This window comes from Echinops telfairi, unplaced genomic scaffold (assembly GCF_000313985.2).
Source record: "Echinops telfairi isolate 266 unplaced genomic scaffold, ASM31398v2 ScPeMD7_10;HRSCAF=50, whole genome shotgun sequence".
Classification (NCBI taxonomy): Eukaryota; Metazoa; Chordata; class Mammalia; order Afrosoricida; family Tenrecidae; genus Echinops; species Echinops telfairi.
This window is the reverse complement of record NW_022103907.1, coordinates 9,905,626-9,928,215: the sequence shown is the minus strand read 5'-3', so window position 1 is coordinate 9,928,215 and position 22,590 is coordinate 9,905,626. Positions and strand designations below refer to the sequence as shown.

Sequence of the window (22,590 nt, the reverse complement as noted above, 5' to 3'; positions counted from 1 at the left end):
TGTGGGCTTTGATGCTTCTCAGCTGGATGGCCACTTGCTTATCTTCAAGGCTTTAAGACCCCAGACGCTGTATCTTTTTGATAACCGAGCAGACTAATTTTTAAGATGGTGATTTTGTATGGCCCATAAATAATGTCATACATATCCAAATGGCCTTTGGCAGAAACAGGTTCCCATCCCTGCTTTCTAAAGTTCATCTCCACAGCATGAGAGAAAGTGTTCCATTCAGGTAGTTCCTCCTCCATGCCAACAACTATCCCAGTATCTGGATGCTGGTGCTCAATTGACTAAAAAATGTACGTGTCAAAGAAAGATCCAGAGTAATGTTTAATTCTCCACTATTCAAAATGTTCAGTGTTCCCTGTTGGCAGGATCTAGAGTGAGTGATGTGTAGCTGTACTCTGTTCGTCAGACATAACTTATTTTACAAGGGGAAAGAAGGAGAGAGGCAATGGGGCTGGGAAAGGCAGTGGTGGAGATATCCGTGTACTACAAGTCTGCTAAAATGATTTTCAGTGGGGGCGATATAGGATTTAACGGCATTAGAGAATATAAAACTGTTAAGGCAAAGCAAGTTGAGATGTGTCTGCGTTAAATGCACCATTGTAAAGACAACCAAGTTTCAAGAAGGCGAGGAGCTGATAAGGTGATGGCTGACCTACAGCAATGTGTGCTTACTGTCCTGCATGGACTGGTAAGACAGGAAGTGAAGACTTTTACTGTTGGAATAATAAATGACTTTTAATATTATTTTCATATCCTTTAGGCAAAGATACCATAAATAATGCAAACAGTGTTAGGAAAACCAGAACACACTTGCCCCTGCCTCACATAAATCTTACAATCTAAAATTGAGCCGTTAACTATAGTTAATAGGTGGAATGAGTTTCTGTTTCACATACATATCTTAGGATAGCATCTTTTGTGAATCCAAGCTGGCAATACTTGAATATTTAATTTACTCTCTTTTAAAAAGGAAACTGATTTATGGTATAATTTTCTACTTTGTCATTATCATAAACCTTTCATTACACATATTTAATATAACCTCGTGGGTCTGTATCACACTGTGAAGCAACTGATTACTAATTTGCATCCTTAAAAGTGAAATTTTAAATGGCTCGTTTAAAAATTTGTAATTATCTGACTTGAAAGGTCATCATTTTTCATCTCTTTCCTGCTACTGAAGGAATGAGGAGGGAGGGAGAAGATGTCCAGAGGCAGGGTACCTTGTGAACCCAGTCCCTCTTGGACACATTTTTAAGTCATGATGCCCAGGGGATTATGCTGGGGAGCTGACAGGTCAGAAACACTCAGGCACATCCCAGAGTCAGCACCCCAGAAACCAAATTCCTGGAAACTCCGCACTCTGAGGTCACTTGGTGCTTTTATTGTTATGAGACTGTTTCAAAAGAAGAAGAAAAAAGCCTTCCATAGACCTAAGAAAAGTTATTGTATCTACTATTCAAATGCAAACAATTTGATAAGAATTTGTCTTGTCTGTAACTGCCCCCCTTGCTTTGCAATGAAAGAAGTTCAAACACAGGCTGCTAGGTTAAAACACAGGGCACGCCATGACACTACCGCCAAAGTAAATCGGAGTCATGCACATCCTAGGGATAAAGCAGATGGATTCTGGGCCCCCAATGAACTCTAACCCCAATCCAAGAACAGTTAGTTCTGATAACATGGCCCTGCTCCATACTCCCCCTCTTGTAATGATCACTGAAGAGAAGGGTGCTACAGCAAAGTGTGGTGAAAAAATCAGATGGTGCCCGGTTATCAACTGGAATAGTGTCTGGGGTCTTAAAGTCTTGTATTCAAACAAGCAGCCATCTAAGCAAGAAGTCAACTAAGTCCACACGGAAGAAGCACACCAGCTTGTGTGATCCAAAGAGGGCAATAACAAAATTCAAGTATGATGAAGGGAAAAGTATCAGAGCACAAATTGAAAATATCCAACATGTAGAAGGCTGTAGAGGCCAGTGGGAGCGCCAAACCCATCTGCAGAGTGTCCAGTCACATTAAGCCTCTGGCAGATCCCCTCGAGCCACAGGCAAGGGTCTCGAACAGCTTTATTATCAGATAGAGATTACTGTAAGCACGATTGGACTGGATGGAACTGGGTACTTGGTCAGTGACCTCCCTTCTGACCCAACCTGGAATTGTTCTGGGTGCAACTATATCTTATTGACTCCATGACAAAAATGCCCTCCCTGGCCTTTTAAATGTCCATGGTGGTCTTTTCTTTCTCGTTCATTATTTGTATTTTTATCCCTTTATTATTATTTTATCCTCATCATTTTATTATTTCTGTTGGGTTTCCTAGTTTGTGGCACACAAAAGGAGTAGGTGTTTAGAGATAAGAACAGTTGAAGGGGTTTATAGGGGAGATAGGGAGGGTGAGGGGAACAAACAATGTATGTGGGAGGGAGCATGAATCTATGATGATTACATACTCATTTTAGTAATGATTTTTCCAGCCACCCGTCATTGAACCTGACCATTCTCTGTTGGCTGGTGCAGCCCAGTGGTGAGCTGAGAATAAAGTCAAGCTTAGGAAACGTGGTTGTTCTTCACGTGGATGGCTCTGTGCTGAAAGCATGGGGACAGTCAAGAGGAAAAAAATTAACCATGGGGTGGGGGGAAATATTCTAAAATTGATTGTGGTGATGACTGTACAACTCTTCTTGATAGGATTGAGATATTTGATTGTGTGATATGTGGAGTAAGTGCCAATAAAACTGTTTCCAAAAATGGACAAGCATTAGAACACCAGGGGAAAATACAAATGAAGGCTACACATCAGGCAGCAGCCGCTGTACCCCAGAGGGGAGAGTCCGAACATGCCCGACTCAGAAGGGCTCTCGTGCACACCGTGCTACAGTCGGGGTCTATCTGGATTCTGCTTCCCAGCCAAAGGGGCACTAAGGTGGGACCTGGTTTTCTTGATTGATGCATGGAATGAGTACTCAATAAAATGTGCTGAGTGAATGAATTAATCAATGTTCTTGCTCTTTACTCCTCTGCTCCTATCAAGGGTGCCGTCTGTTCCAAAGCAGTGACATGCATTAAGCATTGCAAAATATACTCTTAGTTCAGTGAGGGTGGCTATGAGTTACAATCAACTGACGGCACCCAACAACAACTGTCACGACCCCGGTGTGCGGCAGGAGGCCCTGGAAAGTGAAGCAGAGCCAAAGTGCTTCTTGGATATGTTGCCTGGAGGAGTCAGTTCTTGGAGAAGGGTATCATGCTGGTTGAGTCAGTGAAAACGAGGAAGACCTTCAAGGAGAGAGGAAGATGCTGTGGCTGCAAGAACGGGCTCACACACAGCAATGACTGTGAGGATGGTCTAGTGCCGTAGAGTGCTTTGTTCTTTAATACACTGGATCTCTATGAGTAGGAGTAACTGGCTAGCACCTAATGATAACAACAAACCCAAAGGTTGGTGGTTCAAAACCAACCAGTGGTGCTGCAAAATAAATATCTGCTGATATGCTTTCATAAAGATAGAGCCTAGAAACCCCGAAGGAGTCATTCTACTCTGTCACCATGAGTCAGAATGCACTTGACAGCCACGGGCCAAGGCAATCTTCTAGTTCAGGAGTAAACTCATTGCTAATGAGTCGATTCTGACTCATTACCCCTCTGGGATCGAGTACAACCCTTCAGAGGGCTTCCAAGGCTGTGACCTTCACAGAAGCGACAGACACTGCTTTCACTTGCAGAACCGAGGCAAGCTTGAAGTGCTGATCTTCTGGTTAGCGCTGAGCACTTAACCGCAGTATCAGTGTTACTGTGGTTTAGGAATGGAGAATATTAAATACTGGAAGGTACCTCGAGATTATGGATTTTTCTCAAGAGAAATGCATCATCAAGGTGAACACTTAAATACAGAACGTAACAGATGAGTCAGCAATACTTTACCCAGAGAAGGGCAGAGGCCAACCGTGGAAAAGAACGGTGGCTTTACATTTGTAATTCTTCACCATTCTGAGTGCACGACGAGCTAAAGACATGCTGTCGTCCACGGGGGAATTATCATAGAAGAGAAAGTGACAAATAATAGCAAGCTATCAGGCCCGGGCATTATGGTGGGGTCATGGTAATTGCACAGCAAATGGACTGCTCACGTTGGAGAAAGCGAGATTGCTCCCAGAGAGAAAATGGAGCACAAAATCCACTCTCAGTGACCTTTGGCTCTTCTGTAGAGAACACACGGGGTTAGCGCTCCTCGGTGGTGCTGTACACTCACTTCTCTGCTACAGTACTTCTCGCTCCTGGACAATGGCCATTGACACCAGCCTGCTACCAGGAGGTCTCTGAGACTATCTGATACAGAAAGGCAATCTTGCAAATAGTGGCTCAATCTTGGGCCTGACAGGTGTCAGGTCGGAGTTACAATAGAATAAAAACAAGAAGCCCCTCTCCCTAGTTGACAATGAGCCCATTTTTAGATGCTTTCTTTGTGTTTGCATTTCCTGGTGCCCTGTTATCCCCATTAATGATACCTATGTACCAGTTTCTATGTAACAGCATGATGCATTCTGAGAACTACGTAATGGTAAAGCCCGAAGAGAAGTTGCAAATAATCTAGCTAAATCCATTTGATGTAAAGATGTAAACAATCAGATGCCAGTTGATTCATATCCATCTCACTTAATACTCAGAATTTATGCAAGCATAGTAAGTTGGAGAGAATTGTGTCTGTTTCACCGCACCAAATACTTCTGGTTAATCAGTAAGAGATTGTAAACAGAACAAACAGACAAAACAAAAAGTTCACTGCCCGTTGAGTCAAGGCTGACTCAATGCGATCCGCTGGGGATTCCGAGGCTGTCATTGATGACTGGAGCAGAAAGCCCAGTCTTTAGCTGCTGACCAAGTGGATCACAGCCCAACTCGCCACCACTAGCCACCAGGGTTGTTTATTAGTAGCTTATTAAATGATTTTCATTTTGTTAATATAGCACTGTCTTAAACAGCTTCTGCTATAATTATTTTTTTAATTCTAAATACATCTTTAAGAAAGTAAAGCAGGAATAATTTAAATTCACTGTGTGCCCTTGATGCCTTACTTTGCTTAACTGTGCTTCAAGAATATAATTTATTACCGGTTAAAATAGCAAAGCTACACTATGTTCAAACAAAAGAATCCTTTGTCATATTCTGGCCAGATGCTTTTGAAGGACGTGTTTCTACAGGCTTCTGATTTCCATCTTAAAGTGATTATCTGTAATATGCTAGACTGTTGCAATATCATGACAACGTGTTAGTATATGATGAACATATTACTGGTGTTAGTCAAGGGTAAGGATCATTTTTCTCATATTTGTATCCCTCATCGTTGGCATATTAACAGATACTAGATTAATGAGAGGTTACGTGAACGAACAAACAACAAACCAATAAGCAAACATTTGGGGGCTGGTCTGTAAGAAATCTTGCTGTCAGCGGAATGAGGTTTATTCTTTAAAGAGAACACTGAGGAACAAACAACTGCGGCAAAGCTTGAAAATCAGGCATCGGTGAGATGGAGAGTCATGTAAGGGAGACGTTTGGACAAAACCAATACTTAGCATGCAGCCGCAATGAGCAAAGAACACGTTATGCTATCTTTGGTTCCAGGGACATTCTTTTCTCTTCTTACCAAGGAAGGAGGAAGAGAACACAGGAGCGCCACACTGACAGGGGAGAGAGTCCTCGGAGGGCCGGAATTGCCGGAGCCAGGCTGGTGCAGGAACAAAGGAGGGGAAGGGAGCGGGAGGGTTTCCATGCTAGTCAGCAGCATGGGCTGACTCAGAAATGGATTTTTATAAAACATTTATGGTGTAGTAAACAACCACCACATGCCAGGTTAAGGGAAGCTAGCTTTGCTTTCATTAATTTATTGACTCAGGGATTGGGTTCTATCACCTGTCCTTTATGCAGGGGGCTCCAGGAGTTTCTTGTCCGATCGATCATCCAGGTCCAGGACAGGCTGACGCCAGAGCCAGAGGGGAGAGCTGTGGGGACTGTGACTCCCCAGGCTCTGGAGCTCAAGGGGGAGCCTCTCCCTGAGGGCTTCCAAAGGTGCTGGCAGTAGGATGAGGAGGGTTGCTCATAGGAGGGGCCCTGAGAACACTAAAGCTCGGTGGCCGACTCTGATTGACAGAGACAAATGGGAAATACCAGTGTTTGGTTGTTTCCAGGACTAGGGTGACAGTGAGTGAAAACTCTGTGCGACAGAGAGAGACATCAGGTCAGGACACTGAGACCTCGAAGGGGCTTCTCAGAGAAGAAAGGCATTCCCGCTCCCCAAGGAGTCAGGAAGGGCTCCCTGCTCGTTTTCCTAGCACATATCTGCTAGCAGGTACCCAATACTTAGTACTTGGCAGACACTCTATTAGCATTAGCTGAAGGAAGAACTCTGGGAGGAGAGAACAAAGAAAGGCTGAATAGCCATAAACAGAAGAAAGCTTTACAAATAATGCATGGGTCATAAAGATCTACATGTAAAAAAAATTGTACAAATCACAGGTCATGTGTATTGCGCCACTCTCCCCCCACCCCACCCCCAACCCATGAGTGTGGCGGTGCTGCAGCAAGGCCGTCAGGCCAGGGAGAACAGATGCCGAGCTCACGTTAAAAAGCCAGAATATGACATTAAGGCAAAGGCAGGGCAGAACAGGATGCTGCTCACAGTGGCAATTCGCCAAAGTCCAGTGGTAACCATCTGACTTGCTTTAATGACAATTCAGGGAGATCTTAAATACAGAAGAATCAAGGCACGGTGTCAGTTGTCCTACAGTACCACGTAGCGTATCTAGCAGAGCACGAACGAGATGGGGAGGTGACCATGCGCCACAAAATCTGTATTTTCCAACTTCACAGAGTTGAGGCAAGAAGTTAGGTAGGTCAACGGCTCTAACAGGGTCACCTCAGAAGGTCCCAGAAAGCGTTGGGGGACACATATGGAACAGAACGCAAAGTCGTAAAAGAGCCCTGGCTCATTGGTTGGATAGACGGGTGAAGCTCCAAGACACCCTTCAGGGATGGAACTGAACTCCCCCCATGCTGGAATAATCCGCCAGTTAAGATTTAACTGTCCCGGGGCATCTACCCTGGGACAGAGGCTGGCAGATGAGGGGGAATGGAAGCAGGAAACACTGGGACAAAGTGGGATATGCGATGATTCACTGAGGAGACAGTGGAGTTGAAAACAATTGGCTGCTTATAAAATTAATCTGCTCTGCACACGTTCACCTAAATTCCAGTGAAAAGGTTTTAGCATTTTAGGTATGATCCCAAGATCAGAAAGGATGTGTTTCAATGGATGTATGTATGGATTGTGCTAAGAGTTGTATGAGCCCCCAATAGGATGTGTAGCCCAGCCCCCTCCGGTTTCCAAAAGACTGTCCTGAGTTGTTGTTGTCTGCTCTCACTCACGCACACGGCCTGATGCGTAAGGGAATGAACCGCTGCAGTCTCCTGTTATCTTCAGGACTATGGGTTGTCTGAGTCCATTCACCTCAACGCATATTTTCTTCATTTTTCCCCCGACAAAAGGCAGAACAGACCATAGAAAGGACTTACCCTCCTCTAAACAGCAAGTATCAGGAAGGCAGACAGACCCAGATGGATTCATGGGAGATGGAGAGATGGCCACAGATAACCAGCAGAGCAACACTTTATCTAGACTACGTTAGCAGTAACTCTGTGGGACAGAGGGTCTGTCTGCTGGCCACCTGTAACTGAGAAAATTACTCAATGCCTGTTCTGTGCTAGTCCGCATGCTCACATACATTCTAATGAAAGAAAATTGGTGACAATTAAGGTCAGAGGAATGTAAAGCTTGAGATTCCTGGTAGATGAGAACATGAATGCCTTATCTACACTGTCCTTCCTGAGCTGACCCGACAGATGCCCACGGAGAATCTGCTTGGTCTTTGTAACGAAAAATTTTCAGAATTGATGAACAATTTTGGACTGTTATGAGACAACACAGCATTACGATTTGTGACACTTGGAAAAGAAAGCGTTGGCCACCACTATAAGCCAGCACCGGTTCAAAGGCACAGCCTGAGATTCCCCTTTTACCTGTAAAACAGGGTCTCCAGGGAAGTAACAGTGTATGTATATTGTATGTGTTTTGATTTCAGCTAAGGCAGACCAAATAGCGATGTTGCTGACGTCAAGGGGTGAAGCTTATCAGCTATCTTCAGCTCTGTGCCACTTTGCAGGAAAGCCTGAAGGGCTACCGGGCTCGGTCTTTGGTTGCGTCGGGAGTATTATTACTTTTAATTCAGTGATTTACATGAGGACATACAAAGGGTGCTTATTCAATATAAACTGGGAGGCACAGGTAAAGTATGACGTCATTTATCAAAATTCAAAAAATATACCACCAGTTGGTAAAGGGTTTAAAACTACCAAGCTGACTTCCTGTGAGTCTTACATTTACATTACTTTTTTTAAGTGTTCAAATACAGAATGAATGTGAATCACTTAAAGCACTCGCTGCTTCTACCTACTTATCAAACTCTGAAGCCAAAGTCATGCTCTTCAAAGAATTAGCAACGAACTTAGGCTACCTTTGTTCCTGGGTCACATCTTCATGTATCAACAGTGACAGCATGTTTATCAGTTAGAAGATGGGAAAGATCAAGAAAGTTCTAAAAATTGTCATCTGAAGGATGGCCAAGATGCTCAATTCTGGCAGAAGTTATGTGAGAGGAGATGGAAGGTATTTTGGTAGAAGAATTAAGGGAATACAAAACGGTCTTAAACATGAACCTTTTTTCTCTCTTCCTCCAAAAAGAAGTGCAACATACCCTATCCACTTTCAGAGGATATGGCTTGGAGATACAATTGTATTCTACATCGAGACAGAATTGGATTAAAATACAAAGACAAAAATAAATTAAAAAATGAAGACAACTCTAATGATGCCATAGGTGGACTGTGACATCCTATAATGACCTTCTTGTGAGGGTGCTGTGGAGGGAGAGGACTGGGGAGGCTGGGAGATGCACTTCCAGGCTGTACTCATGACTCTGCTGGACGCCAAGGAGCGTCTCAACACAATGAAACAACCACGAAAACCAGAATAGGTGCCGCTCTAGTGTCACAAACTGTGTTTGTGTAAGCATACTTTTTCTTCTTCGTTCAGGTTGCCAAGGGGATGGCATTAAAAGGAGTGAAAAAGATATTCAATCATGTAATATGCTTATGCTTAGGCCTCAGAAAAAAGCAGTCTCATGCATACTCACTGTTTTTGCAATGACAGATTCGACAACCATTGTGATCAAGTTTGAAGCCGTAAGTGCAGTCCTTCTCTGTCAGGGTGCAGTTTGATAGCTCCCCACAGGCAGGTGGATCAATTGTGATGTAGGTTGGTTCTAATAATAAAAAGAAAGGGGGGGGGGATCAATGAAACAGATAATTACCTCTCAGATGCTTTTTCCATCTTTGAAATCCCATACGGAAAATCGAATCAATAAATCTCATCAAATCCCAAACTTTTATATTCTCATCATATCTTTAACCCTGAAAAAGAGCTATTTTGAGACCAGATTTTTGAAAGATCTGAATGGTCTACTTCTCTATGTCTGAGCAACGGATATATTTTATGAGGTCGAGGCAAAATACTTTTCTGATGGACATCACGGTGAAAGCAGATAAGGGGCTCAAATTATTCCCATTTATTTGCTAACTCTTTTTCTACTTCTTCGTGATGTTTTCTGAGTTTACTTGTTTTTCCACAATAACCTAGACAAAGCGGCTAACAAATTAATCCCAACTCTCCAGTTCACAGGCGGTTTTAGAGACTCATTTAAAAGACCCATTTCTGTTATCTCATCTGTGACCCTCGATTATTACAGGTGATATGCTGAGTGGCAGGGGAGGGGGAGGCATTTGGGAGAGAGAATGACTCGCCATTCTGGAAACAGATGCAGAGACAAAACCAAGACCTAAGTGAGGTTTTACCGTCTCCACCATGCTAAGTAAGGCTCGATCTAGAGAACGACAATAATTGCACGCTCACATTAAGTGTGTTATATGTAACGTTTGTAGTGCTTTACATAAATACCTTCACGACTCATTACAATCTAGTGTGTATGTGTTGTGTGTGTTGGGGCAGGGGGGTGCTGTCACCATCCCCGTTGTACACGAGAGTCTTTAGTGATGAACTTGCCCAAAGCAACACAGCAAGTGAACCAAGGATTCAAATGGAGGCATTCTGGCTGCAGAGTCACAAGTCTTAGCTGTGGGGCAAGGTCAAGTCTACTGCAATGGTACCTGTTTTGTACTGCACTGTAAGTGCCAGCTCATACAGCGTCTGGCTAGGGAAGAGCGCCGTGGAGAGGAACAGCTATGTAAGTTAACCTAGTTACATAGCATCTTTCTAACCAAAAGATACTGTGAGTTTTCTCAGAGTAGGCTGTTTTATACAATATCTTTGTGGGACCCACGTGCAGAATGTCTTTACCGACACTGTTACAGTTGAAAAATATAAGAGGTACATCAAGGGTATAACAGACTTATCTAGGTTTACAGAGGCACCTGGTAACAGGCTGGGAAAAGAACAGTGCAGAGGTCCTGGACCTCCGCTTCAATACTCTATCCGTTAGTCCACACTGTTTTCTTCAGTTTCATCTCCTGTTACCAGGGAAGAGACCAAAATAAGTGTTTCACTGCTACTGCGCCCATCAAGGGCTCTGAAGTGGGTATCTGCTAAAAAGGGACAGTGGTTCAGCCCGTCACAGGTAGCAGGCAACGGTGACTGATGGCAGAAATGCTTTGATCAACATTCTCTCAGTAAAAATTCTCAATCTCTATTTTTATTACAATATACGCAGTTTGAAGAACATCTTCCTTAATCTTAAATGTAAACTTTCTAATGCCATAAATCTCTAATTTCCTCCCATGGCGAAAGTTCCCTTCCTGATAGATAACTTTAAACATCAGAAACATGGCTTAGACAAGCGCTAAGACAAGCTGAATTAACACAGTATCGCTATTTTCCTGCAGTTGCATAAAAGCCACCGTAATAAAGTAATCCTTCAGTTTTCAAACTTACACCTTTTCCTTTTTATCATTACTGTTATTAGCCCTCCAAAATATTAATTCAGTTTCAACCTTCACCCTAAAAAATACCAGTATTTTCTTAGAACTACTCTATCGACAAACACATGACAGAGAGCAGGGCACCAGCACCAACTCGAGGCACACTTGCCACGACACAGGAAGGAAAGAGTTTCTGCTCCAAGGGCACCGATGGTGAATCTGAGACGTTTTAGGGCGAGGACAGAAGACAGCTGATTCTAAACCCGAGTTTCAACATTTTAGTAGACAGCATATGAGTACAAGCGCATCTTCAGTATATTCAGTATATGGACCAAGGCCATGTGTTCTCTACTGACATTTAAGGTAGTTAGTATGAGAAAGTTATACCTTCAAAAACAGATTATGGGAAAAATACAGATAAAACTGACACTGAAAATGCTGTCATGGGGCGGCACAGAATTTTGCTTTTACAGATTTGTTAGGAGTATGCATTGTACATCGTTTTCAATTATGATCTTTCATCTCTGAATGATTTTTTCCCCCACTAGTAATTAATGTATGTCTTACTTTTGACACAATCTGTACCTGATAAACAGGATTGGGGCTGTTGTGATCTGTGGCTGAAAAGCAAAAGAAATCATCTCAACGGGTTGTTTGATGATCAGAATTACCACAGTGACTTGTTCAGCATCCAAATGGTATACATTCCCATCCCAAGATCAAGCATACATTCTGCCGGGACAGGAAACACCCTCACGTCGACTCCCTGTAACATACGCCTACTTGTGGCTCAGGTAAATTAGAAAAAAAGGCGAACAGGACCCTTCGTTCTAATCCTCCAGCGTTGTTAGATGCTGTTGAGTCCGCTACAACTTGCAGCAGCACTATGTCCAACAGAACAAAGCATGGCTTGGTCCTACGCCAACCTCACAAATGTTACGTCTGAGCCAACTGCTGCAGGTACACTGTCAATCAATCTTACTAAGGGTCTTTCCCTTTCATTGATCCTCTTCATTTCCAAACAGGATGTCATTCTCCAGGCTGGTCTTGTTTGACAGTAGGTCCAAAGCTTATCGATGAAGTCTTAGCAACTTCTGTTCTAAGGAGCATCCTGGTTGTATTTTTTCCAAGACAAAATTGTTTGTTTTTCTTGCAGTCCTTCGGATATTCAATATGATTTACCGGCATCATAATTCAAAGGCACAAGTCAAAGACATCTTTAGTCTTTCTTATTCTTTGTCCAGCTTTTGTATGCATATAAAGCAAATTAAATACCACGGCTTGGATCAGGAACACCTTAGTCCTCAAAGCGCTGTCTTTGCTTTCTAACTCTTTGAAGAGGTCTTCCGCAGCAAGTCTGTCCATTGAATACATTGCTTGATTTCTTAACTGCTGCTTCTACTGGCATTGCTTATGAATCCAAGTAAAACGAAATCCTCAGAAACGTCAGTGCTTTCTCTGTCACGATACTGATTGTTGACTCAATTGTGAGGCGTTTTGTCTTCTTTATGCTGGCATGCAATGCATACTGAAGCTGCCGTCTCTATCTTCATCGGCTAGGCCTTCAAGTACTCTTCAATGTCAGCAACAAGGCGGTGTCATCTACTGCAGGTTCCTGAGTCTCCCTCCAATGCAGATGTCTCCTTCATCCTATCGTTCGGCTTCTCGGATGACTTGCTCAATATGGTGAAAGGATACAACATGGACACACACCTTTCCTTATTCTGAATGAAGGAAGTATCCCTTTGGTGTGTGTGAACTTATTCCAGACTGGAAACTAAATTCTTTGCAATATTATCCATACTTTGTTGTGATGTACAAAACTGAATGCCTCTGCAGAGTCAATAAAACATATGCAATTATCTTTCTGGTATTCTCTGCTTTTAGCCAAGGTTTACCAACATCAGTAATGATATCTTTTCTGACTACAACCTCAATTTGTGGCAGTTCTTGTTAATGTACTACTGTACTCATTTTTAAAATTATCTTCAGTAAAATTTTACTTGTATGTGATATTAGTTACCGCGTTTGATAATTTCCACATTCCATTGGAACACCTTTCTATGTAATGGGCACAGATATGACTTCTTCCAGTCAGCTGGTCAAGTAGCTGTCTTCCAAATTTCTTAGCATATACAAGTGAGCATTTCCAATATCCTATTTGTTGAAACATTTCCATTGCCAATGCAGCTTGGATTTCTGCCTCCAATTGTATTGGTTCTTGATCACATGTCCTACCTCCTGAAATGGCTAAATGCTAACCTTTTTTTTTTTTTAAGTACAGTGGCTGTGACTTTTTTACATCTTTTCTGCTTCCTGTCACTCAACTTTTTTTGCCCAGAGAATCCCTCACTAACGCAACTGAAGGCTTATTTTCTTCAGTTCTTCCCGCTGAAGAAATGCCAAGTGTGCTCTTTCCTTCTGGTGATCGAACTCTAGGTCTCTGCATATTTCATTAGAACCATTTGTCTTCTTGCGTCATCCTTTGAGTTCTTACGTTTCCCTCTTTTGCTTTATTATTTATTCCTTTTCAAGAAATAATTATAGATTTATGACCATTTCAGAGTCTCTTTTGACCTTCATTTCGGCTGTTTTTTTCCTTGTCTTGGTGGGTTATGAGTTGGCCTGTTAATGCAAGGTCAGTATCTCGAAACCATCAGCTCTCCTTGCAGAGAGATGAGGTTTTCTCCTCCTATAAGGAGTTACGGTCTCAGAAACCCACAAGGGCAGGCCTACCCTGTCTTACAGGGTTGCTATGCGCTGAAATCAACTCAATGGCCGTGAGTTTTGAGTCTGTGTTTGCATTCTTCATGGATGATCTCCTGGCTGTTTTCTCATTACTCATCTGGTCTTTAGTCGTTACTGTTCAATTAATGTCCAAAGCTCATTAATATGGCCTCTAAATTCAGGTGGGATATACTCAACGTCCTACTTTGGCTCTGGTAGGACTGTTTTAATTATCTTGAGCTTCAACTTGAATTTGTCTATTGATGGTCTACTCCACAGTTGACCCTTTGACTTGTTCTGATTGGTGATATTGAGCTCCTTTTTTGTCTCTTTCCACACATGTAGTTGATTTGATGCCTGTATATTCTATCCAGCAGGGACCACATATGTAGTTTGTTTAAATTGTTGAAAAAACAAATATAATTAAGTCTTACAATATTCTCTTTGCTTATAACTTTGGCATTCCAATCAATAGTAATTATCAATGCATCTTGATTGCATGTTTGCTCAATTTGAGACTGCAAGAGTTGATAAAACTCTTCAATTACTACTTCATTTTTAGAATTAGAGGCTGGTGCATAAACTTGAATAGTGGTTGTATTAATTTGTCTTCCTTGTAGATGTATGGATCTTACCAGTGACAGTGTTGTTTTCCAGAACTTGTAAATTTTTTTGGAAATGAATGCGACACCATTGATCTTCATGAACTTGTCCTTCTCGGTATGGCAGACCATATAATTGTGTGGTTCAAAATGGCTAAGTTCCAATCCTTTCAGGTGATTAATAGCTATAACATTGATCTTCAGTGTTCCATTTCCTTTTGACAATTTCTAATCTTCCTAGACGCATTATTTTGTACATCCCACGTGCCACTTATTAGTGGAAGTCCGAAGCTGCTGCTTCTCCTTTCCAGTTATGGCACATCAGTAAATGAAGGTCTTGAAAGTTCCATCCGTGTCACTGAGGCAGACTCTAATTTGAAGAGGCAGCTCTTCTCCAGTTTCATTCTGAGTGCCTTCGAACTTACAGGCCTCATCTTCCAGCATTTCATTGGACAATGTTCTGCTCTATCCGTAAGGTTTTCGCTGGCCGAGCTTTCTCCCAAAGTACCTCACCAGGTCTTTCTTCCCAGCGTTGGTTTGGAAGCTGTGCTGAAACCTGTTCACCATGGGTGAGTACGCAGGTATCTGAAGTATTACTGGCATAGCTTCTAGCATCATAGCAAAACAGCAACCGCCACAGAATGATAGAAGTGGCAAAAGAATGGTAGACTGCCGCACCATGCTGTGTGGTAACCTTCCCATTACCCATGGGATGTAGAGTGCCCACCTACGTCCCCTCCTCCAGCATTCACGGGCAGCTGCTTTGCCACCTACAGTGCATCCAAGGTCAGGAGAGGACCTACCTCTGTTGGGAATGGAAGAAAGGGCCATGTGCTACAAGTTTCGTGCTACAGGGTATTGTAGGAGGTGCTGCATCCTAAAGGTGTGATTTTGCAAAAACGTTTGTCTCTACTGGCTATTTTATTGGATATAACCCTTGGAAGTCTATTCCTGGATTCCTGTGCATTATTTGGAAGTTGCCTTTCTCATGATGATCTAACCTCTTAGGAATATCACAATTTCAGGTGCTCTCAATGGTATGTGCCTGTCCCAGGATGCAGAGCGGAGTCCAGTGGGGCAGATGTTCTCCACTAATCCTGCATCCTGAGTCCGGAAGCACCTAAGTGTTCTACATAATTTTACCTCCGAGTCCAGCTTGTGCATCCCTCCGTACTCCTTTCATCCAGTGAGATACATGTCTCACACAATATGGATGAAAAACCCACATTTCATCACAAACGTCCTGGAATGTTGATTCAGCATTCCTTCCATTACGAACACATGGTCCCCACAAAACATTCAAAACAGAAAGTCATGGGGTCCAGAAAGTGTTAAATGTTTTAGGTCAGAGTCCCACTAGCTGCCTTCCACATCTCAGATGATGTGGCAGAACAAAAAAAAGCTAAAACCACGTCAACTCCAAAATTAACATTTCCCATTCACTGATGACCTACATTAGAGGGAAGCAATTGAGAAGTGCCATTTCAAATTCTGACATCCTTAATATCCATTAAAACACAAGAAACTCAACAAACTCATTTATTCATGGAAATTGCCAATTTACTCTGGAACTATTCCATTTCCCTGAGAGATTAGGCTGAACACAACAACATTTGCTGTAATATATTAAATACATACAGAAGTTTATATTTTTCTAAAAGGCAGTTTAACATTTGTCACCTCGTTCTATTACATTTAGCAAAATGAGTATTGTTTTCACATTCAAATACAAGCTGAAATACGTTTTAAAAGCCATCTGGGAGTGGCGAACCATGTTTCTTGGGTACTTACTGCTGTTACCCTATGTCACCAGAGTAACTGATTTGTAGCAGTCACATTTGCAGGCAACTAGCTGTCTCCTGACACTTCATCTGAAGTCATGGATTCTATTACCCGTTCATCATTCACTCAACATTTAGTGCTTGATTTCCTACTGTGTCAAACCGTATCTTTATTAGTCAGATTTCTGTGAAAATATTTTCACAACAGAAGAATGCAACTATATGTTATCTAGGGGAAAAATCTGATATTATCATTAAACAGATCTGAGCGTTGGCTTTCAGTACAGCCTATTAATTTGTAATCTGAGAGCCAGTTCTATTACTACCATCAGGAATATTATTTTTTGGGTAGAAGTACTGTGAGACCATGGAAATTCAATTTCAAATGATAAGTAATGAACTCCAATGTGAGATATACTTAACACCTTCCTCAGTTGAAGTATTTAAAATCAATATGTAATTTTCACTCCTTTAAGAATAGCTTAACGAAGGACCAAGAGCTTAAGATTTTTTAATGTTGTTTCTGTCCCAGTAAGTTCTTGGTAGGGAAGGAGTGGTGTAGGAGAATCTAGAATCATGGTAACAGAGATGAGGTAAAATGACTGTCTTGCTTCCGATCCAAATAAGGAATCTTTAGGAGTGTTGAAGCAGGCTTTCTGCTTGGCTCAAAGAGCATCCTGAAATTAAGAGCACCCTGAAACTGTTTCTCAGGAATGGTCACTATCGCCAACCTTTCGCTGGGCTCTGCAACAGTGCTTGGAATATGGACAGTTCTCTCTGGGGCTGAGGCTGGAGACAAATGAGGAGCTGATACCAAGGGCTCAAGTAGAAAGAATGTGTTTTGAGAATGATGAGGGCAATGAATGTACAAATGCGCTTTACACAATTGATGTGTGTATGGATTGTGATAAGAGTTGTATAAGCCCCCGATAAAATGATCAAAAAAAGATTATTCTTGTTCAGATCTCTCATTTCTGTGCTCCAACGTTGAATGGAGAAGGACCCCTGGTGGTGTAGTGGTTACGGGTTGGGCTGCAATCTGCACAACCAGCAGTTCGAAACCACCAGCAGCTTCTCAGGACTGGGTTTTTACTCCCATAAACAGTTACAGTCTTGGAAACCCACTGGGAGGTTGCTCAACATTGACGGAATGGCAGCGAGTTTGGCTTGGTTTGGTATATTAATTGGGAATAGCCCTAGTGTGCAGTAGGTAAGTTTGGGGCTATGCACTGAAAAGTATGTGGTTCAAACCCACCAGTGGCATAGCGGACGAGAGGGGAGGCAGTCTGTTGTGTAAAGACAAAAAGCCTAGGAAATCCTATGGGGCAGTTCTAATCTCTCCTATAGAATGACTGAGTTGGAATTTAACTGCATGGCAATAGGGTTCTGGTACTAACAGGTAGGTATGGCATTCAGATGGTACAAACTTCACCAGACAGCGCACGCCTCCCTGGCAGGATGACGGCTCACTGCCTTGTGCAAGTTTGGAAATTACCAGTTCAAGGGAGGTCATCAAGCTTTTGGAGGCATTTACGCATGACTGTACATCAATGGTGAGGAGGCTTCTTCTAAAGGAATTAAAAGAATCTCCCCATTTGGAGAATCAGAAAATGCTTGCACAAAGGTGGGACCGTCATTGAAGCACTGTTTACAGGACCACCCTGAAATTCCATCTCATTTTGTAATGAATCAGCTGAGGAATTCAAGAAATAACCTTAATGTCCTCCAAAGGAAGAAGGCTTGAAACAGCAGGAATTCATTGTCTTTGGCTACAACTATTTCTAGAGGGAGCCCTGGAACAGCTTCTTTGTGGAGAAGAATTCTAGAAATATTTTCTGAGCCTAGAAGCAATACAGAACAAAAACGGGTGTTTGTTATGTCTAGCCGCAGTTTGCTGCATTCTACTCTGCGTCTGAATGGGAGCCACTGTGCTCCGCACCCTCTGCTGTTCTGCTGAGTGGTTTTTAAAGAGTCTCCAAGCACCTTACACTGTCTAGAGGAGCAATTTCTCACGAGAACCCTTGGTATTTTGTCAGGAGTGCAGGTGTTCACTACCAATTCTTAGCACGGGCTTCAGAGAGCAACATTTTGGGAAAACCATCTGCTCTGGCGTGCAACAGCATAAACGCTCTCTCTCTCTCTCTCTGACACACACACACACACACACACACACACGCACGTCCCTATTTTACTTTATTTAAAATTTAGGAATGGCTATTTCTTTCCTATCACAGGAAGCCCAGGAAAATGCCTCATTAGTAAAAAGACTACCAGAAAAACACATTTTTTTACCCACCAGAATGTCCTAAACACTGTTTCTTAATTATAATACTAGTATTTTATATTGATGTTCATATGTTTCCTGGGAGCAATGTTATCTTACAATACACTTACTCATAGTAAATATCAGGCACCAGGGCCATACTAATTTGGTCAGAAGAAGAAATCAAACCAGATGCTAACTCTAAGACCTGCACACTATTATTCAGGAGTTATACTTATGTTAAGCAAAGCTAAATTCTACTTTCTTGCTTTTTATAATTTTATTTTATGGCCAATTCTTTAAAAAAAAACCTGGAGAGACTCAAGTTGAAACTCAAATTCAACATCTTAAAACGCTAATTACTTTTTCACATCCATCCCAGAATGCTATCAGATAGCTTAATGCTTTTAGGACAAACAAAAAGGAATTCATTTTGAGCTTCAGTTATTTAAAAATGCGTGTGTTTATGTCCATTTGCTTCTGAAACAAAGTACATGCCACTGATGTTTACAACTCAGGCATCTACAGCTTGAATAAAAATGTCAATGTGTGCTTTCTATGTGGTGTCTGAACTGTATAACGTCATTGGACGTCTGGTTTTGAATGAATCCATACAAAGTTTTTCTCATAACCTTGATTACTATTAGCTGTTATCACTCATAAATCACACTGATGAGCTCCATTGAGAAATGTGTGAAGCACCCTTTCTCATTAGCAACTCTTGGAAGACTGACAGCAAAGTGAGGAGTTCTTGAGCATGGGTGGGTGATTCTGGAAAAGTCCACTCTAGAAAAGTCCACTGTCCATAGCATTCAGCGCGTAGCCTACTGTCAGGAAGGTACCTCTTCTGGCTGCGTGTCTGAATCATTTTGGAGAGTTCTGTGTTGTGGGATGAGCGCCCGGTCGGAGGCTGTCTGGCTGTGGGAGCAGCTGTCCACCACTGTTCTTCACCCATTTTCAGTCATACATCTGCTGATAATTATCACTGTCCCAAAAAGTCTTTCTGGAAAACTTTACCCTGGGAAAATTTCTACAACAAGCACTTTAAGGCAGCTATATTCTTACACTTTAGGAGATTAAAAAAAAAATTCAAATAGAGGTAATAAGATAAATGAAACCAATTCCTTCTCTTATTTCACTTACCACTTTCTCCTTTTTGGGATTTTAATAATGGCTTATATATTTAAAGTAGCTTGTCTCTAGAAATTCCCAATTCTGCTTACCTGATTGCGAGACAAGGATGAACAATTATGCTCTCTTCTGAGATCTAATGTGGGCAACTGCCTTCTTTAGCTTTGGGGGACTACACAATTAAGCCATGTGACTATTCAAATAATGGGAAATTCCAAAGTCTTACTCTATTTCATATGGCTGCGCAGTGGCTAAATATATCAGGCCTCCTAAGGGACCCCAGATATCCTAAGGGACCCCAGATAACAGTGGCCTGTCCAGGGCCATAAAACTGGAGATAAGGCTGGCCAAAACAGAACCAGAGAGACCTCTTATCTGTTTTTCCTGTACCTTCTTCACGTGTCATTCTGCCGCCACAATGGCTTTTCCAGTGTGACCCATACGACTCAGAAAACTATTCAAGTAAGTCACTGCCTTGTCAACAGAATTTCAGGCTGGGAAGGAAAGTACAATGAAGATGAAATGAAACGTCTTTCCAAATGAAGTTAGAAGGAAGCCTCTATTTATTAATATTGACAACAAGGGGGGAATGAGATGATAAAAATTCCCTAATCTGGACGGGCCGGGGGCGGGGGGATTCCATGGTTAATGGATGTGTACTTAGTAAAGTCTTAGTAAATCATGGAAAAGAATAATCTTCAGTTGGAGTTTTTCAAATTCTTTCAGCCAGTACACATTTAGCTATTCCATTTCCCTTTGTATATATTTCCCATAACAACACTTACATCCCATCCTCGTGATTTCTGTACTACTTGTATCTCAGGAAAATTTCTCAGTTTTGTTCTAAAATGAAGAGTGTGAAAAATGTTCCCAAGATTCATATTAATTTCTGGTGAGATAGAGAAACCACCAAGTACTTATTTTAGACCTATTTATTACCATTGTATACTTTTTCCAGGGACTCTTGGCTGTTGGATTATTTTTCTTCCTTTGCCAATTTTATTTTAAATAAGGATAGGCAGTAGTATTATCATGCGAGTATTATTAGAAGACCACAAAGACAAATTAGGATTTTTTTCTATGGAGTGAGTGGGATACCTTCTTCCAAGAATGCAGTAAGAGATGGCTCACAAAAGTCACTGAATTCCAAGAATAAGCCTTTTATCCTTGTTTTAGATTTTATTCATGTGTTTTCATTGTTTATTTTTGTAGGGAATGGGGCTTGGTAGACTTTAACTGGTTCACAAGAGAATGGCGCCGTGTGTGTGTGTGTGTGTGTGTGTATTCGTATACACATCTTAAAGAGCTCTATTTAACTGGGGAGCAGGGTTTTAGAACTTGAGTTCTTATAACCTCAACCCAACCCTCTCATAAATGGCCAGGACCACAGGGAGGAAGTCTCCAGACAGCAGGGGGAACAATCGAGGAAAGCCATTTGCCCCCTTAAAGGAAGGACACCGTATCAGATAAGGCTTTATCCCTGGGCTGGCCCACTAATGGGCTCACACCCAGAAATGACTGTGAGAATGGCACAGGACTGGGCAACATTTCGCTGTTATACTCGCATGCACGCACGTGCGACGCCTGGGAGCTGACACGAGGGGAACCTAGCAACTCCAAATTAGGTGAAGCACGGCCCCTTATTCGACCTGGCCCCGACAGCTCACATTTCCCAGCTTTGAGGGAACAAGAAATTAAGTTCCTTCAGGTCCTCCCTCATCGCCGTGGCAGAACTCGGCGGCACGCAGTCAGGGCTCTGAGAGAGCAAGGAGCATCAGAAGACTGTTGTGAAGTTCGTACACACACTGACTGAAAAACCCCAACGCAAACAATTCAAAGTGAGCTATTTGGTGGGGAAGCTGAGCGGCTACGAATGGGTTGAATTATGACCTGTGTCTTTGGCTTACACAGGCATGGAGGTATGCAGAGCCTTGCACTAGGTCTTCCTTTGAAATCATGCACATAAATTTGACCCATAAAATTTCAATTAACTGGAGAATTCACTTTAGTGACTACAGTACCCCATTCCTAGATGGTGTCAAGTGAATGGAGTGTTACTAAAATAGTCCTGAAAATAGCTGAGAACTCATTCAATTCAGGAACTCATCTTGTGCTGGGTGAAATATGGGCACTTTTGCCAACTGCTTGACAAATTTACCAGACCATTAAACAAAGACTGGAGAGAATTAGAAGAGAAAAGGGAAGCGTCTAGGGCAGAATGCTTAAGAGTTAGTGAAGGTACTGGGTGTCTGATCACAGCGAAAGGGGGCCCAGTGGAAGATGGATTTTACTCAGCGGGGACTTGGGTACAGGCTGACAGATGGAGGCGGCTGGAAGGAAGCAAGTCTGCAGGGCACGGAGAGCTGGTAAAGAAGGTTAGTGACTTTGGGGTGAAGGATGTCTGTAGGTTGGGAGAAGCAGGAATGGACAAGTGGAAGAAGGCCATAGACTCAGCTTCATGAAGGCCAAGCGTCTACAGAGAGGGCCAGGGCAAAAAGCTGGATCCAAAGCTAAGCCATAGGATGTCAGAATAACAACAAGTGGGTCACAAGAACGAGAACAGGGCAACCCAGAGCGAGAAGGGCTTTTGAACCTGAGCCACAGCTCCTCCATGTTGCAGATGATCCAGTTTTCACGGGAAGTTCACCATGGTATTTTCCTTTCTCAGGAAGACCCGATGAGCTCTGGGGCAGCATCAAGAACATCACAGACGAGGAAGATAAAAGGTCATTAAAAAGACAGGAAAGCAAGAGAAGGTCAAAGTGTATGTCAGAAGAGACTTTGAAACTTGCTCTTTACCCTAAGATAGCTAAGGCAAATGGAAGAATGATGAAGTAAAAGAGCTGAACAGAAAATGTCCAAGGGCAGCTTGAGAAGACAAAGGAAAGCATGATAAAGAAATATGCAAAACCTGGAGTTAGAAAACCAGCAATCAAGTACATGCTCAGCATATCTTAAAACTGAAAGAAATGGAGAGAAAAATTCAAGCCTCAAGTTGAAATGCTGAAAGTTTCTATGGGTAAAATATTGAAGA

The 22,590-nt window shown here is 42.3% G+C and overlaps 1 protein-coding gene and 1 non-coding gene across 5 annotated transcripts in view; one reads left to right on the top strand and one right to left on the bottom strand.

Moving 5' to 3' along the window:
• Window positions 1-22,590, bottom strand: part of CRIM1 (cysteine rich transmembrane BMP regulator 1) — a 221,696-nt gene that overhangs the window by 54,783 nt on the left and 144,323 nt on the right. For all 4 annotated transcript variants that reach the window (XM_045287039.1, XM_045287038.1, XM_045287040.1 and 1 more), the window contains one exon: window positions 9,255-9,383. In XM_045287039.1, coding sequence (XP_045142974.1) covers window positions 9,255-9,383 — 129 coding nt within the window. The remainder of the gene's footprint in view (window positions 1-9,254; window positions 9,384-22,590) is intronic.
• Window positions 2,487-2,615, top strand: LOC115868457. The gene has a single exon (XR_004045608.1). It is a non-coding gene; the product is annotated as a small nucleolar RNA SNORA65 (small nucleolar RNA).